Source organism: Protopterus annectens, chromosome 1.part1 (assembly GCF_019279795.1).
Source record: "Protopterus annectens isolate FY-2018-M chromosome 1.part1, PAN1.0, whole genome shotgun sequence".
Classification (NCBI taxonomy): Eukaryota; Metazoa; Chordata; order Ceratodontiformes; family Protopteridae; genus Protopterus; species Protopterus annectens.
The window spans coordinates 1,272,227,915-1,272,246,888 of NC_056726.1; the positions used below are offsets into that span (position 1 = coordinate 1,272,227,915).

An 18,974-nucleotide genomic window follows, 5' to 3' on the forward strand; every position below is an offset into this window, starting at 1 on the left:
GACGTTTTAGACTGTGTGTCTTAGTCTATTCATCTGTCTAGCTGTGTTATAATAGAATTGAAATAGCTCTGACGGAATTAACTGTTTGGCAAGAATTTGTTCTGAGACAAATAAAGTATAACAGATACAGTAGTACGGAGTTTGTCTGGTCTACTTTTGGACATTTTCTTCAGTGGTGACCTTTCTTCCGAGGCAAAATAAAGACCTCTGCATGACATTTCTGCAGAAAAGAAAGAAATACATTTTTTTCACATACCCCTGTTAAAATGCCATGTTTTTGTGATATACAATCATTCAAAACCTTTCCCACCTTTAACGTGACCTGTACAATTCAATTGAAAAACAAACAAAAATATAAAAAAAAAGTACAATATGCTGGTTGCATAAGTGGGAAACGTTTTGAAATTATTTATTGTGGTCTCATTTTTTTTATATCACAAAATCCTGGCATTTTGGGGGCGCAGAGCCAAGATGGCCAACTGATAGCAGCAGTTTTTCAGAGTTCCATGAAACTAATATAAAAAACAGGAAATAACTTAGAATTGATAGATGAAAGTATAACCTATATTATTAGTAACTTTGGTGAACTTAGGAATTTTTTTTCCTGTCAAATTATAAAGGAGAATATATCATTTGTAGAGATGAGCACTTCTAAGACTTTTCATTCTGACATGGCTTTAAAAAAAGAAATGCAGCTTGTGACATCTGCTTTACAAGAACTCTCACTAAAAATGGATGATTTTAAGAAGAATTTGCAAAACCTCAAGGAAAATTGTCAAAAAGAAGCAGATTCTCTCAAGGAGCTTATACAGCAGCATCAATCCAGAATAACACACTTAGAAGCCTGAATGATCTTGATGGAAGACTGAAGGAAGAAGAAAGCCAGAAAGATTTTCTCATCAAACAAAACATTTGGCTTCTCAATAAAGTGAATGACCTGGAAAACAGGGAGAGAAGGTCAAATATAAGGATTTTTGGCATCCAAGAGAGAGCTGAAGGAGAAGGTATTTATTTCCTGAATACCTGGATTCCAGAGATTTTAGATTTAAAGAAGGGTCTGTCCTTTGGTATTGAAAGTGCTCATAGAGCTTTAGGAAAGCCAGTGTCAGTGTCCTACTCTACTCCTCCCAGATCAATAGTCATAAAGTTCATATCTTATTTGGACAAGGAGTTGGTCCTAAAATCTGCCTGGAGGAAAAGTCCATTAAAATTTAATCAAAAGTCAATTAGGTTTGATAATGACTATTCTACCAGGGTTTTGGAACAGAGGAAAAAAGCTTGGCTATTAATAAAACTTTTAAAGCAGAATAACATCAAAACTCAGCTTGCCTTTCTGCCAGAATAAAAAAATCTACATCAGAATGAAATGAGATAATTTAATGCCCTAGAAGAAACCACTGCCTTTATTAAAAACAATAACAGTATTTCCTTACCTGAAGATATGGAATGGGCATCTGCATCTCTGAAGAAAGTTACTGATAAATCTTCTTGGAGTGATGTTAAAAAGAAAAAACAAAAAACTGAGTCAAAGATTGCTGTTCCCACTAAATCTCTCAAATCATCTACTGCAGCTGGACTTTAATTTGTTTTATACTTGCTAAATCTTCAAGTAAGGTATGTCATGACAATATTTTTCTTATTGCTTTTCTTTCTCTTTTTGCTTTTTCATTTCTGTACTTTTTTTGTAAATATACAAATTAAATAACTGTTTATGCTTTTAGTGTATTAGTATAATATTACTGGTTTGAGTAATATAATTGAACAGTAAGCTATCTTTGCTTTTATGACTTTAAGATGACATGCTTTATTTCAAATAATATATAGCCCTTTGCCTTGACAAATGTTCTTCTGAGTTATTACACAGGCATAGTCACTGCTTAGATTATTTATAAAAACTGTTTTGGATACATGGAATAACAGGGCATATCTATGATTTAGTATATATTAACTAGTTTTTTTTTTTATATTTATAACTTCTGATTGTTTCAGAATATATATTGATACCTGTGTGAACAAAAAGGTGTTTACCGGCTTTTGACATAAATTGGGTGTCTCTGACAGTTATATGCTTGTATGTTTTATGGCACAAGGTTTTTAAATGGTTACAAGTTATGTTTCCTGTAGAGTTTAATGTTAAAGTACTGTTTTCTCTCTCATTGGCATTGAATGTTATTTTACTGTTTGGAAGTATCTGAGACTTAAACTTTGCATTTGTTACTGTAAATAAGCAGACTTTGTGACACAGTTAAAGTGAGGTCAGGAAACTGTACTGTGTAGTGTGCTGGGCAAGAAAATGTCAGTTTGAAATCTAAGAAATGAAGCTTTCTTACTTAGCTCATGGCATCATGCATTCTATGCATACAGATCAGATTACATTACATCTAATGTGTATATGCAAGCCTAATTGTGAATGTCAAGTCAATGATTGGTTAATATAGCAATAACCCACGCCTGGGTGTGGGTAATGCTGGATTTACCCACGGTTGGTGTGGTTTGGTCACGAGGGCGAAGCATTACCCACACCCAGAAGTGGGTTATTGCTATTATGCAGTGACATTATTTAAGAAAAAAATAATTACTTTTCTTAAATAATGGCATTGTATAATGCCTTCTTGCTGCCCCGTATTCTGCGGCAGTTCTGATGTACTGCGCATGCATATGCCTATGCAGTACATCAGGGCTGTGGGCAAAAGCAACGGAGAAAGCAAGATCTCCGTTGCTTTTTACAAACTGTTTCGCTATGTTAAATGGGTTTAACATAGCGAGACAGCTTTAAAAAAAGCAACGGAGAATCTCTGTTGCTTTTTTTAAAGCTGTTTCGCTATGTTAAACTCGTTTAACATAGCGAGACAGTGTGAAGCAACGGAGATATTGCGTTCTCCGATGCTGTAAAAAAAAGAGTTATAGTAATGGAAAAAGTCCGGGTGACCGGACCTTTTTCCATTACTATAACTCTGATTTACAACGTGCACGCTCACCAATCAGTGTGCACGTTTTTGAATATTAATGGGGGCTTTGTTGTATAATATAGCAATAACCCACGCCTGGGTGTGGGTAATGCTGGATTTACCCACGGTTGGTGTGGTTTGGTCATGAGGGTGAAGCCCGAGTGGCCAAACAAAGACAACTGTGGGTAAATCCAGCATTACCCACACCCAGAAGTGGATTATTGCTATTATACAATGACATTATTTAAGAAAAAAAAAATTTTGTTTCTCAAATAATGGCATTATATAATGCCTCCTTGCTGCCCTTCCACAGCTGTCTGGTGTTCTGCGGCAGTTCTGATGTACTGTGCATGCTTACGCAGTACATCAGAGCTGTGGGCAAAAGCAACGGAGAAAGCAAGATCTCTGTTGCTTTTTACAAACTGTATCGCTATGTTAAAGGAGTTTAACATAGCGAGACAGCTTTAAAAAAGCAACGGAGAATCTCCGTTACTTTTTTTAAAGCTGTCTCGCTATGTTAAACCCATTTAACATAGTGCAACACCTTTAAAGAAAGCAATGGAGATAGGAAGATCTCCGTTACTTTTTTAAAGCTCTCTCGCTATGTTCAACTCCTTTAACATAGCGAGACAGTGTCCAAACAGCAATGGAGATCTTGCGTTCTCCATTGCTGTAAAAAAAAGTTATACTAATGGAAAAAGTCCAGGCGACCAGACCTTTTTCCATTACTATAACTCTGATTTACAACATGCACGCTGTCCAATCAGCATGCACGTTTTGGAATATTAATGGGGGTCGTTGTATAATATAGCATAGTAGGCTTCTTTTACAAAAATTATGGGCTACACTGTCTGCAAACATATTCATGGTTCCCTTTTATAATAGTGACTGTATTTTGTGATCAGATATTGTAAACAGTTAATTATAGCCACTATTCTAGTTAATATACTGGATTTTTTTATAAATAGATCTTTATAAATAACATTCCTATGCAGTTAATGTTTAGTATAGGCTGATACATTTTCAGGAAGTGCTTATGACTAATGGTAATAACTGTAAGGATACTCAAGCACTATACTAAATCCTAGCAAATATATGTATGAATAATTTTGATTGAACTATAATTCCTTTGCATTTAATATGTTGATTTCCTTATTGTATCCTAGATATTATTTATATTTCAGATGTCATGTTTTCAGTTATTATAAAATCATGTCATTTAGTATATTAGCACTGTATGACAGGGAAAGAGCTCAGTAATATCTATGACTTGTGATAACACAACAAACAAGTTATGAGTTTCAGTATTGCCCTATTACTATGGTAGATATTTACAGCTATCTTTATCTTAATTTTGTCTTTGAGTCATTCACTTTTAAGACCTGTTATCCATGGTAAGTTTTATATAAATAATGTTTTTTACTATTTTTTGTCATTTTAACTGATGCCAGTTAATTATTATTGATTTTAGTCAGTTATTTAAACATCTGCTATTCCAAAAGTTTAGGAGTTAATTAAGGACAAATACGTCTTATGGAATATTTCTAAAAATCTATGTTAACATCTTTTGGGAATGACACACACTCACTATGTGCTAACACCCAATTCTCATGAAGTTTTTATTTAGTGGGAGTTTGTCATGATAAGATTTATTCAGAGGGCAAGTAAATACAAACGCTAAATGATTCTTTGATTTGTTCTGCCATTTTGAAGTTTTAATTAGAACTAATACAGATGACATGCTTAGATATTTTGGGTAATCATTTAGATTGTTAATAAAGCTATTGTTTCCTTAATCTATTAAGCACTAAATTCAGATTATATATATCCTAATATGTCTCCTGCTTCCTTAGTGAATAATTACTGTATAAATGTTTAATATTTCTAATAATGTATGTAACTCATCTCTAAACCCTAACTGGAATTAATATCTGATTAGTTGTTTATCACTACTATTTTTCTCTTAATTTATAATATATTCTCCACTTTTTACTTTGTTTTCATGGCCTCGAACCAACAAAGGTTGATGGTTGGGCTAGGTAGTCTAGCAGATTTAGTTTTGTTTGCTTGACTAGGAATGTATTTCATCCCATGTATAGTGTGTATTAAAGTTTATATCAGAGTGAAATATGCTTATTTTTTGTTATCTGTTTTTCTAGTTTTGAAATGCCTGACACTTGTTTTACTTTCATCTTTCATTGGGAAAGTTATTTGTATTGAGATAAATATAAATACAATAATTGATATTCTATTGTCTGTTCAGGAAGAGTATTGTGTATACAGGATTCTATTAATAAAAGTTCCTTTATTATTTGTTATCTTTAAATAATTCTGATATGGATTTAACTTTGATATCCTTAAATACTAATGGCTTAAACAACCATTATAAGAGAGCCAACCTACTAAGGTATCTTAAACTAAACAAGGCTCAAGTAGTTTTTCTCCAAGAGACACTTTAAAAATAAATGACACATTATCTGGGACCCTAAGGAATACACAATACTTGTTCCATCTTCTTATAAAAATAAGACCAGAGGAGTAACAATTCTATGGAAAAAGACTTTCTTAAATCCCTAAATCATTTATAAACATGTAGATAATGATGGACTCATAACCTTAGTTATACTCAAGTTTAATAATAGAATTTGGACCCTGGTTAATTTATACTGGTTCCCAGGTATGGGGGTTGGACTAGCTAAGAAACACTTAGACTTTATTATAACTACTTCTAAAGGTAATATTTTACTAGGAGGTGATTTCAGTTGTATCACAGATATTACAGAAACTACCAATAAGAAATATCCTAGACTATTGTCCTCAGCCAAACAGTTAAAAAATGGAGATAAATGTTTAAATTAAAAGATACCCTTAATGCTTTGGGACCAAATTCTTTACTAATCTCACATCAGGACTATAGACATGGTACCCAAACTAGAATAGATAAAATGTATATGTCACAAGATCTTTATTCTAAAATCTTGAAATTTTCAGTACAACCTTGTCCTTTTTCAGATCATAATTCCCTGTTGTTAACAATACACTTGGAATTCAGTTAATTAACTATTACTTCAAGGATTCCTTCATATATCACAAAAATTAAAGACTTTAAATCTTGGATAACTTCTGATCTTCAGCTTTACTTAGAGATTAATTATATACCTGAATCAAACACAATTATGGTTTGGGATTCTCTTAAAGGCCCATCTATATGTTAAAACCATTAGCTGGTACAAAAATAAAATTAAAGAATGGGACTCAGATTTACAGCAACTCCAAGATCAAATATCTCTTAAATCTAATAAAAATGTAATTGCTACAGATAATAAGAGGAAAATAGAGGACACAAATAAGGAATACAATGAAATATTATCCCATAAAACTCATTTAGCTATGGAAAAACTGAAATTAAATGCTTATGCTACTTCTCCTAAGCATCTTCATAACCTTCATAAAAAATCTTCATAAAAAGTTGAGATAAAAAATTAATAACATTGATAGTATCTTTCATGAAGGAAAAAGGAAAAAAAGTCTCGGACATAGGGGACATTCTGGAGGCTTTTAATTATTATTATGCAGAGCATCATAAAGATAAACTAAGTAAGTACAAATGAATATGAGAAGTTAGAGAATATAGTTCCCAACATAACAAGAATTTCTGAGGAACTTAAGTTAGATCTACAAAAGCCTATTTCTCAAAAAGAAATTGTAGATGGGATTAAAGGAAGTAAGTCTAATAAAGCATCTGGAATAGATGGCTTAATTATAGAAATTTATAGATTGTTCCCTTCTTCTATAATCTCTCTCCTACATAAAACCTTTCTTGAAGTTCAAACATTAGCAAATATTCCTCCTGCTTGGTGATATTCTCTAATTTCCCCTATATTAAAAGAGAATAAGGACCCTAATCATTGAAACTCAGAGACAAATTTCTTTGTTGAATAGTGATTATAAACAACTTATGTCAATTATGGTCAATATATTGAAAATACTCATATCTAAAATAATTAAGGAAGACCAAACTGGTTTCATACGTAACAGGAATACACAGGATAATATTAAAATAGTATTAACTCTGATAGGTTACCTCAATAGAGGAAACCATGAAGCATTGATAATAGGTCTAGATATTCAGAAGGCCTTTGACTCTTTAAATTGGGGTTATTTATTTAAAGTCTTATAGTTATTTGATTCCCCCTTCTTTATAACAATGATAAAGAACATTTATGAAAATAATCTAGCATATGTCAAATTAGGTCACTTTACTTCCAAAACTATCCAAATCACTAGAGGTACTAGACAAGGATGTCCCATGTCCTCTAACCTATTTGATTTGGCCATAGAAATACTTGCCATTTTAATACATAATAGCCCAAAGATAAGAGATATAAATATATATGACCAATATAGTTCTAAAATAATGATGTTTGCTGATGATGTCTTACTTACCTTACCCAACTCTAAGGATGTGTTAGGTGAAGTGGATATAGTAACAACAAATTTCCAAAAAATCTCAGGACTCTCCTTCAACAAATCTAAATCAAAATATGTATTATTAAATTTAAAAAAGAACATACAGGTTCCAGTTAATCGTATTATTGGAAACCAAGTTTCAACTCTATAGACTATTTAGGAATAGTCCTAGGCAAGAGTATAGAGGAAACCTTACAGCTTAACTATGCTAAAGCCATAGACTTAATCAAGACATTAATAAGCAAATGGAATAATTTGTTTATAACATACAACTGATAAAAATGGTTTTGTTACCTAAAATATTATATATAGCACAAGCCCTTATAATTCCGCCAGGAAAGAAAATCCTAAAATAAATCACTTCAACTCTGATGAAATTCCTATGGTACCCCCCAAAAATAGAGTGGCATATTCTCATCATATCAGACAATGGGAACAAGGGGGGTTAAAATTCCCACAGATTGAAACTTATATAAAGGTATCTATAATTAAAATAATGATGAATTGGATAAATCCTAGATACTCTTCCAATTGGAAACCTTTATACTCCACTATACTAATGAATGAAAATTGTTTATCAAAGAATACTTTGGAAAATGAAAACATAAGATATGGCACTATTTAAGTTAAAATTTACAGTATAGTGCAACAAATTTAACTAAACTAACACTAATAAACAATATTTTGATGTGTTTAGAAAATTCATTAACACAAATTTAGGTATAAAACTGTGGCATAGATTTTTAATACCATTTACTATTACAAGGTATTTCCCTGATAAAACACATAGAGATTTTTGGTTTATGGGAAAATAATAGCCTATTTTGTTGGTTGCAATGTATTGAAAACCAGCAAGCTTTGAACACACAGAGTATATTGTCAACTTATGGCCTATCCCCTAATGACTGGTTGGTTCTTCAGAGTGTCACAGCATGTACTAAGGATCTGTATAGAATAATGCATAACTCATCCTTCAAAACCGTACCAAAAGTTATAAACTGGATTTTTGGAATTCTGTATAATAATATCGATGTTAAGAATGAATTATCATATCTATATAACACTGTAATTGTCTATAAGACAGCTCCTATAGATTCTTACTGGCAATATCCAACTAAAGGGTTTCAAGTATCATTATCAATGGAAGATAAAACAAGCATTTTATTTTCAGTTAAACTAACTTCTTACTCACAATTCTAGAGGAATTTTCATTGGAAATTTCTACACATAGTTTCATAGTTTAGTACTAAGCTAACCGCCCTTGCGAGCCAAGCTAATCGCCCTTGCGAGCCATTTTAAGCCTAGCCAGTTATCCCTTGTGAGACTCAAACCCTGCACCTTGTGTTTGTAAGACAAACACCTTAGTCATTAAGCCACCCTCCCAACACAGATCCTTTTTGACACCTGAGAAACTCTCAAAAATGAACCCTTCAAACAGCAGGTTATGTTGGAGATGTCATCTAATGCTGACTAGTCTCATATTTTTTTATGACTGTACTAATATTAAACCATATTGGAATGAGATTAACACATTTCTTCACGCTATCTATACTGATATATTTGGTTTTACAAAATGTTTAATTTTATTGAATGTTATTGATAGTAATAATATGAAGAAAGATGACCTGTATTTGTTGTGGACAATGTTAGCAATAGCCAGAAAATGTATAACTAGAAGATGGAACTCTAATGTAGCACCGACAAAGGAGGAATTCCTATCATCACTGAAGAAATTCATACTAATGGAGAAAAGAACTAAAGAGTTAAGAACTTTTCCTAAGCCATTGGTTAATAGTCCATGGAGGAAAGTTTTGAATTTGATTGATACCATACAGATGGAACCAAACTCGTCCTAACTATCATAGTTTATATATTATCTTATTATTTAACTACAAGTGTTTTTATCTGAATCTTTTTTGTCAGGCTGAATGTAAATACTATAAATAGTTATTGAATGTTGTGAATGTATTAAATTATTGTGTTATTTCATCAAAATAAAAATCATTTGAGTAAAAAATCCTGGCATTATAACAGGGGTATGTAAACCTTTTATATCCACTGTATGTATTATATATGTGGTGGTGCTGCGGTAGCGTTGTCGCCTCACAGTAAGACGTTGTCCTGTTAGATTCTCAGCTAGAGCGTCTTCTGTGTGGAGACATGCGTGAATGGGCGTACCTTCGTTGAAGGTTGTGCATCAGGGCCGGCAACTTGGCACGTAAAAATCTACTGCCAATTATTAGCGGGCCAGAGTTCCGCTGTGGCGACCCCTAACCAAGAAAAGCCAAAAGACACAACAACATATATATATATATATATGCACACACACACACACACACACACACACACACACACACACACACACACACACACATATATGCACACACATAGATCAATAGCTATATATAGATATAAACAATAGAAATGAACCTCTAGCTTTGAAACACACAGGTAGTAATTTAAAGACACTAAGAAGATATCAGCAGTTAATATTGCAAACAAACTTCACAGCATGTCAGTTATATATTGTAATGTTTGTTGGAGCACTTTGGATTTTTATAGCAGAATTCACCAAACTCTGTTTCGCAAATCCATCATGACAAAACTGAGACTTTTAAATGTACTTCACTTTAAAAATCTGAGTTTTTAGCAATGCAAAATAGAAACCACTGATGTCAGATTTTATGCCAAAAGCCACACTGTCAACTATGTTTTACATTCACCAATGGTATGTCAACAACTGACCATTTTTTTATAACAAGGGGAAGCTAAAGGTTTCTCCATAGCTCATCCTCCAAGCATTATTTGTTGTATGTACTTCATCTTGGTTCATTTGAACTACTTGTATCATCTATTTGATTATCAGACTTCTATATACTTTTTTCATTACTTCTTTATATGTATTTAAACTGTTTATAATACTACAATACTTTGTATTTGCTCTGTTTTTTAACATATTTTTGTCTGTGCTGTGTATTTTACCCACTGACTCCAGGTCATGGCTGAAAATGGCCCTCATTCTAGTTAACAAACATAAAATTAATTATTGGTTCTCATTCTGCATTACTTTGAGGTCAAGATTTATCAAATAATGTACACCTGAGGTACTTTACATTTCAGGGTAGACGTCTTTGAGAGAATTGTATAGTATCTTCCATATATATTATCAAAGATGGTCCTTTAAGCTTACTAAAAAACCAACACAGAAATGGGCATGATCTTGCCTTACTAGTCTGCCTGCCAAGTTCACTATGGCAGTGGAAGTGACAGCGAATGTTTTTATTATCTGTACTGCTGATGTTACATATGATTTCTCAGCTACATAATGGGAATAGGTATCTATAATGGTTATGCCTTTAACAGGTAGTTACTGATCTCTTTCAGAAGCATAACACTGTGTTGTATTATAGTTAAATAACTATCGTTTTAAAGAATAATTTTATAAGTGATGGTCTTCAGAATATACTATGTAAAGAGATTTGAATACATTAGTAATTATTGCAAAAACTGGAAAGCCATTGAAACAGTGTTGCTCCCGCTCCTGCTATAACATTTAACACCATCAGGCTGCACTTGTACATGTTTACTTACAAAGTAGCAATAAGCAGAAGGTAATTGTGGAACCACTGACATTATTTTGAAAGATTATTTAACACCATGTAGGTGATTAAATAGAAACTGTATCAAGGATGGCATCTGCTGGGCCTGATCCCATAACACAGTGCAGATTGTGTCAGCTATGTTTGGAAGTTACAGCTCATTTATAGTTCAGCAAGTTAAATGGATCTTGGCTTACCTGTTCTCGCCTATGTAACTTGTGTGCTCCCATCCATCTGGTACCATGTCATATTAATAAGTATTGCTGCTATTGGGATTTTATCCAGATCTTGTTGTATGAATGGAACAGTGGCATATATAAATCAGCTTGTGTTATTTGAAAAAAATTTTCAGGGGAAAATATTAGTGTCTGTTATGTTTGATGTATTAGTTAGCCATGACTACCCACAGCTTGGGTCATTATAAGTATTATGAAATTAACCATTAAAGAAAAGGAGGAAATAAGCTGGAATGCTGAACTGAGATGTTCAGAGATCTGTTGAAAAATGCTTTTTTTTAAACTTTTCTGACATGAGATTTCAAAAGACACCTAGAAGGCTGCATTGAATATGAGGCCTGGTGGCATAATCTTCCTACATCAGAATAAATAAAAGCACTGGAAATTAAAGAATTTATGATTCACTTTAGAAAGTGACTTGTGTATGATTGTTGCTGCTAATCTTTTATGTGTTATAAATTAAAAATTATGAATAAAAGTAAATAGTCTGGGGTCTGTATCGCATCAGAAAATGGACTATCTTCAGTCTTTGCTGGCATTACAGTTGGATAAAACTGGCAAGACAGGTTATATACTTTGGCACCTGGCTGAATCAGTTAAGGTAATTTTTAGCTGTATATAAAAGAATTGCAAATTTATTTTTATTTTTTTTATTTATTTTATTTTACATTTGTTGACTGGTATAGTCCGACTGGATCAAAGTCCATTTACAGCGGAGGCCCAGGGAGATAAGCTGCAACATATACAAGAACAATAGAAAATGAAATAAGACATAGATATAAAAATAATATAAAATAGTAATGCAGATAAAAAATAAAAATGCAGAAAAAATACATTCAGACTAAAAATAGCACAATTTTAGAAGTAGGATATTTCATAAGGTACATAGGTTCACATTGAATAGACAAATATACAGGATAGAAATTACCCTGGTTGTAGTCTAGGAAAAGTATACAGTGTCATGTAATTATAGGAATTACAAAGTATTCCACTCTCAAGACCATTTATACCTTGCTAATACCCACCTTAATGCTGTGTCTCTCATTACAAGACGAGCAGAACTTGTCAGGCAAGGAAGGGGATTTACAGATGCCCATCCAGATGTCAAGGTTAATCTTGAGGCACACGAGGGTGTCACTCTGTTTCACATGTAAGGTCAGCCTGTTCTGGAGATTGGGTAAATGGTGGGTAATCATTCTGTTCCACCAACTTGTTTTAGTTTTATGTTAGTGGAGATTAGAATTCTTTTATTGAGTGTTTGTGGAGTTGTTTGTCTTTTTGGAGGTAGAAGAGGTTAAGAAGTACTGGATCCTTAATGGCTCGAATACATGACATAGGTTTCCATGTAGGAGTCTATAACAGAGAATATAGCGACTGGGCATGAAGCCTGCCTTGATAGCAGAGGTCTTTCAATCAGCAATTTTCTTAGTTAGGAAGCACTGGGACTTTCCCGTCTGCACAATTTGCCTGGAGAAATACATTCCAAAAGGGACATTGTACTGCATAATCTGTTTGATTAGAGCTGAGTACAGAGGAATGATAATTTCCTTCAACCTAGATGTGATGCCTTTGTGTACCGCTTGTGCTAAATAGAAGGATCTTCAGACCTCAGATGCTATGTTGTGGTCGAAGAGGAAGAATTTGTTGCCCTTGGTGGCAAGCTGTCTTATTACTATGTCAGTTTGAAGTAGGACACTGGCTATACTATAAGCTGTAGATGAGGGTTGGCGCAGCACTACATGTTTTTAAATTTAATTTCAGTCTTTTTCAGTAGCCATTAGTTTGTGAAGATTAATTCACATGTTGTGGTCAATTGTTATTGAAAACCGTTGATCTGGCTAGAAGTCCATCTGCTTGTTTGAGTGATGCATCAATACAGGCCTGAGACTGTAAAAAGTAACGTGGGGCTGAGAAGCGGCAGGTTTGATTTCCTAAAACTAACCGAATGAATAACGTTTTTTAGAAAGGCCACATTCTATGTATAATTTTAAAATGTTTTCTTGCTTATCTTCTACATCAAAATATGCATTTGCCATCTAGTTCATTTACCTGGTTAAGAAAAATCTAATTAAATGTGATTAATCCAGTAAGTCAAATAACATGCATAAATAGTGATTGTCTATTCCTTTGAATGGTTGTAGAAAAACTAGAACAGTTTGAATTAAGTTTTTATAATTTGTTTGGCTTCTAACATGTCTGTGTGTGTATACTAATAATGTGGCTTTTCATGCATTAGTAATTTGTGTTATTGTCATTATTACTATTTCTACTAACATGTCTACAAGCCTGTGCATACTAACAGTTCAGGTAGTGATAACTCCATTTCCAGTGTGAATATTTCTCTTCACAGCTATTGTGTGCAACAGCGCCGTGCAATCCTAGTGTCCAAATCGACTTGGGATTACATGTAAGTAAATTTTTCTGCTTTGCTGTTTTCACTGAGTAGTGTAAAAAAACTAATAGCAACATTTTCTGTTGATTATTGGACCACATATAGTGCATGTTGGGTAGTTAGTTTTTTAAAACATAGTAGACAGAAAGTGATAACGAAGCATACTGTCAAGATGTCCTCACTGCATTTTATTTATTTTAATTTAAGGAGGAATCATTAACATGGATATTTTTGCTGAAAATGCTATTGGTAATTTTGCTTGTAAGTAGCTGATGCTGCACTAAAAATGTTGCACCTCATGTTTATGTATCAGAGTATTAAAAGAATGAATGGCCAATGTAAGTAGAGAGCATTGACTGGGGCTGTTATCTCTTACAAACAGAAATAATGCTGCTGATTCTGTTCCTGTACTTTGTGTGCTCACCATTTGATTGTTGGTAATGTAAATACTAGTGCCATTCCTGACCATAACAATTTTACACAACTCCTGTACCTGTGGATGATACATTTTATTTTATTACCAAAGTTTAAATATGGACATCACTGGAAACTGAATCCCAGGGTACCAGCACAGACTATGTAGATGCCATTGCATAGTTTTACCTTTTTTTCCAAAATACATCCTCATATTAATGGTGGGGAATAACTGTCATATTAATAGTGGGGAATAACTGTCATATTAATTGTGGGAAATAACTGTCATATGTTTAGGTTCTTAGCTAAATACTAGGCAATTGGTCTGCAGACCATTTCAAGCCTAGCCGAAAAGCCCTATTCAAAATTTCCCTCTATCTTCAAGGGGGTAAGACAAGATAGATCAGGAGAGAATTTAAGGTTGCCCATCCAATTATCTAGGTTTACCTTGAAGGTGGCAAGGGTGCTACTCTACTTGATATGTAGTGGAAGTTTGTTTCAAACGTGAGGGATGTGTTGGGATATGAATCTATCATGCCAACATGCCTTATTTATCTGCTGATGGTTTAGTTCCTTTAAATTAGTATTTGATGTACCGTTAGTTCTGGGAAGGAATAGGAGATCAGTGGGGTTGGACCTTTCATGACATGAAAGACTAGATATAGACCTCTACACAGGAACAGAGAAGGGGCTGCCAATTGTTCCTGATAACTAAGATTTTTAAGTCTACTGAGCTTTTTTTAGTTATGTTTTTTCCTGAGGTCTCACAAGTTGTGTGGTATGTTTAGATAAATACTTGTGAAGAGGTGTATTATATTCAGTAATGGGTCCAATAAGATACGAGTAAAGGGGAATTGAGACTTTTTTGAATCTATTGGAGATGCCTTTGGAAATTAAATGGGCCATATAAAGAATTTCTGAACTACTGTGGACACATGATGGTCAAATGATAAGGAATTATCAACAAGAGTACCCAGATCCCTTACAACAGCGTCTGATTGGAGAGGTGCAGCTCCTATACAGTAAGTGAAACTGTTTTGTTTACCAGAATGAACTATGATACAATTGTTTTTTACATTTAATTTGAGACTGTTGCCCTTGCAGCAATTGTTTACATGGTCTAAGTCATGTTTGAGTAATTGTGAGTCACTTGAAGATTGAATAACAGCACCGAATTTACAATCATCTGCAAATTTACTTGGCAATAGGCCAGAAGTGCTGGCCTGAAGGTATGAGAAATATATGCCAAATAGGCACAAAACCAAGGCCTGTGGTGCACCTCTGGTAACTGTTTTGCTTTCAGAAGTGGCACCTGTTACTCTAACCACATGGATTCTAACAGCGAACCAGTTAGCAATACATCGCACAATACAAGGATATATATTCAGATTTGCAAGTCTATCAATAATGCTTGTATAAGGAATAGTGTCAGAGGCCTTTGCTGGGTCTAGACATGCTGATTGTGCTGCATAACCACTATCCGCTGCTTCAATTTACTTTTTCAAAGAAATTAATGAGGTTAAAGAGGCAGGAACTTTCTTTGATAAAACAAATTGATGATGGTCCAGGATTGAGAGATTTTCAGTGTCTAGATTAATGACATCTGAGATAAGGCACTCCATAGCATTACATATGAGATTAGTAAGAATAATTCATCTGTAGTTACCAGGTCCATGGTTGGGTCAACCTGTTTAATAGCATTACAATAACTGTTTTGTAGGCTTCAGGAATATAACCAGCAGAGAGGCTTAGATTAAAAGTTTAAGCAGGGGTTCAAACAGGCCATATTTCGTGATGATAATCAGACCACTTGGTACATTGTCAAGGCCCATGGATGAAGTATTCTTAGTTTTTGAAAAGGACTGAGAAACCTCCATGCTAATTAAAGAGGGTGGCTGGGATTGTAGAACCTGTGGGATAGCTATAACTGTGGGTGGATAAAATTTGAACCAAATTTGTTAGCTGGGATATTAGCTATTTCCTTTGGGTCAGGGAGTGTGGTATTATTGTGGACTAGCTCTGAACGCTGTTAGATGTTCATTCTTAACCTCCTGACATAGTTCAAGAAAGATTTTCAGTTATTTTTTGGTTTTAGTGGCTATTTTAAATTCATACTCAGTTTTGAGCCCCCTAATGGTTCCCTTGAGCTCTGTTAGTTTGCTTATGTGTCCTCTTATTCTTCTGTAAGCTTCTATAATGCTTCTTATAAGCATTAAGCAGTTTCTTTCTCTTGTTATGTAATTTAGTTATACAGTTGTTCCACCACAGGAATTTGTGTTTAAACTTTGTTTGTTACGGATAGGGGCCTCCTTATCAATGCAGAGAATAGGATGATAAATTGTTTTTAGGTCATATTTGATAACTGTAATATAACAGCATGTATTTCCAGTTAAGCTGTTGAAGTCACAGAACTGTAGTGTTCGTTTTCCCAGAACATCAGTAACATTTGATAAAAGATCAGTTTATATTGAATTTGTCGACCTTTTATATTGCTTTTTAAGGTCAAGCAGTGTGTTATTACATGTTGCTACTCAAAAGTGTGGATGGGAAATTGCCATCTAACTGCTTATGTTGCTAAATTCAGTGGAAGAGACTACTCCAGGGAACCCTTAAAAAGAACCTGTAATCAATTATGGCATTTTGCAATTCAGAGACAAATCAACCCTGTGAGTAAAGACCTCATTATGGGCTAATTTGCTTGTTTCTGAATCATGTTACCCACCACAAAGTGCAGATCAGCACTTTATGTGGTATATAACTGTGTAGGCAGCTGCTTTGTGGAAGCAGAGGCACCTCCCAGTCACCCCCACATTACACATACCGACACACACTACTTATCCCATACCTGTCAGATCATCCATGTGTCCTTTTCCCATGCCCATATAATTCATGGATGATTATAGTTGGTCCTTAATGCCAAGCATTTGAGGTTTCAAATTCTATATTCTTCAGTAAATACATGGTAGGGCAAAAGCTGCTTATTAGGTTGCAAATTACTTTTAACATTTCCTAACCCCTCCGTCTTGTTTGTCACATATGACAGGCATTGCGTGATGCTGGAGATCCACCATGTATATTCTACAAATACCTGCTACACCGACTTTTCAGTTAGTGCAATGGGCTAATGCAAGTATTTCTTGTGTCAAGGGTACACAATTCAAATCCCCTTTCCCCCATTTTTTTATTTTATTATTTAAGTTCTTTTTTATATATTCTAAATTCCAATCCATGGTTCTAGTGGCAGTGCAGAGGACCAGTTTTTTTTTGCAGGAGGTAGGAGGGTATGGGGTTTGTGGCCTACTTAGTGCCTTTTATGCCGCACTACTTTTCCCTGGTGTCTTATGGTTTCCTCACTCCTTATTCATGTTACATGCCAATCTGGTACCAGAATTATAAGTTTTCCTCCAATCAAAGTGCCATTAAGGCACAAGATTTATATTCTTAAAGTGCCATTATGGCATGGTTTATCCCTGGTGACCAGTGTTTCCCCCCCAAAAATGCTGCAGACTTTAGTCTAGGGGTGTGTGGATGTATGATGGCCACTTCATCCCAGACGCACAGCCTCCTACCCACCCAGTTTCACTCATATACATATCCTTACACACACACACACACACCCCTACCTCCCATGAAAAGACACTTACACATGCAGTCCCTTGTAAACAGTTACACACACCCCAACCATCCCTTACCATTAAACTCCCCCAGCAATTACTGCTTCCATGATGGATAAATATGTCCTTTTTGACCATGTTCATTGCCACGATGTGGAAGAAGCAACTATGCTAATCTACACAGCTGGCACAGCAATACCTTCCCTGAGACAATTCCTGGGGAGAGACAGCAGAGGGCTAATTAGCATATGCTTCTACCTCAAGCTGCCTCATTAGCATGTAGCCCAGCTACAGAGACAGCTCAACGTGGTGCTGAACATCTTCATGCAAACGGACATCATTAGGGGTGTCTTTCAATTCAAAAATGTTTCTATAAGGTATATACATTGTGTATACCTCATGATAACCTTCATGAAATTGGGCCTATATTTTCTTCCCATGTTTTAGGTATAACTGGAGTTCTTAGTTGGTCTTCACTGTAGGGTATATCTTTCAAGTGTTTCTGTATTGAAAACATATTGTTTAGTACAATGCTTTTCTATTTATGGTACTTTATGAAACGAGTCATTGATTGCTTATAAATGCTATACTATGCAAATCTGTATTCCTTCTCTGGTAAGAACGTCTCACAACTGACATTTGGAAGTCTGGGTCTAGTACAGAATATTAAATTAATTTTCAGTTTAAAAGACATCCAGGCAAACATGTGCCACTGGTTAAGTGTAAGATGTTGACTATTTATGCATTTTAAAACTGGAAAATGGGTATTTACAACCTGAACATAGTGTTTTATGACTGAAAATGTGTAGCTTATTACTGGGAAGGAACTGTATGTCCTCCAATGTGTAACTCATCCAGATGTGTTGTTTTTCATTGCAAAATGCTTTTTTTTCCCTCTACTCCAACCCCATGGTCCAACCATAAGTATACCACCCGCAAATAACACATAGTTTATAGTATGATGCTGTTTTTTGTTTGTTGTTTTTTTTTTGTCCAAGGCTTTTTTGTGACATTTGTAATGTTTTCCTTCTGGTAATTCTTATAGTTTTCTGATGTCATGCAGGTTAGTTACATTTCCGATTTTTATTATCCTAAGAAAAGAATTAGGTAGGTCACTACTTCTACCTTCAAGATGAATAAAATGTTTAAGTAATGACTGCATTTAGTCTTTGAGTATGTGGAAGTAGTAACAGATGATCAGCTTTAATGCATCAGTTAGAAAATGTAACTTGAGTATGAACCAAAATGTTAAATAAGCTACTCTTTCAACCTTAACATTTACATTTTCCTTAATGCTATAT

At 34.3% G+C, this 18,974-nt stretch overlaps 1 protein-coding gene across 1 annotated transcript in view; it reads left to right on the plus strand.

The window, feature by feature from the left end:
* The window catches only part of LOC122809800 (C-Jun-amino-terminal kinase-interacting protein 3-like), a 1,405,059-nt gene that overhangs the window by 1,061,244 nt on the left and 324,841 nt on the right, over window positions 1–18,974 (plus strand). The window contains exon 17 of the mRNA XM_044081538.1: window positions 13,604–13,660. Within this exon, the coding sequence (XP_043937473.1) occupies window positions 13,604–13,660 (57 nt within the window). The remainder of the gene's footprint in view (window positions 1–13,603; window positions 13,661–18,974) is intronic.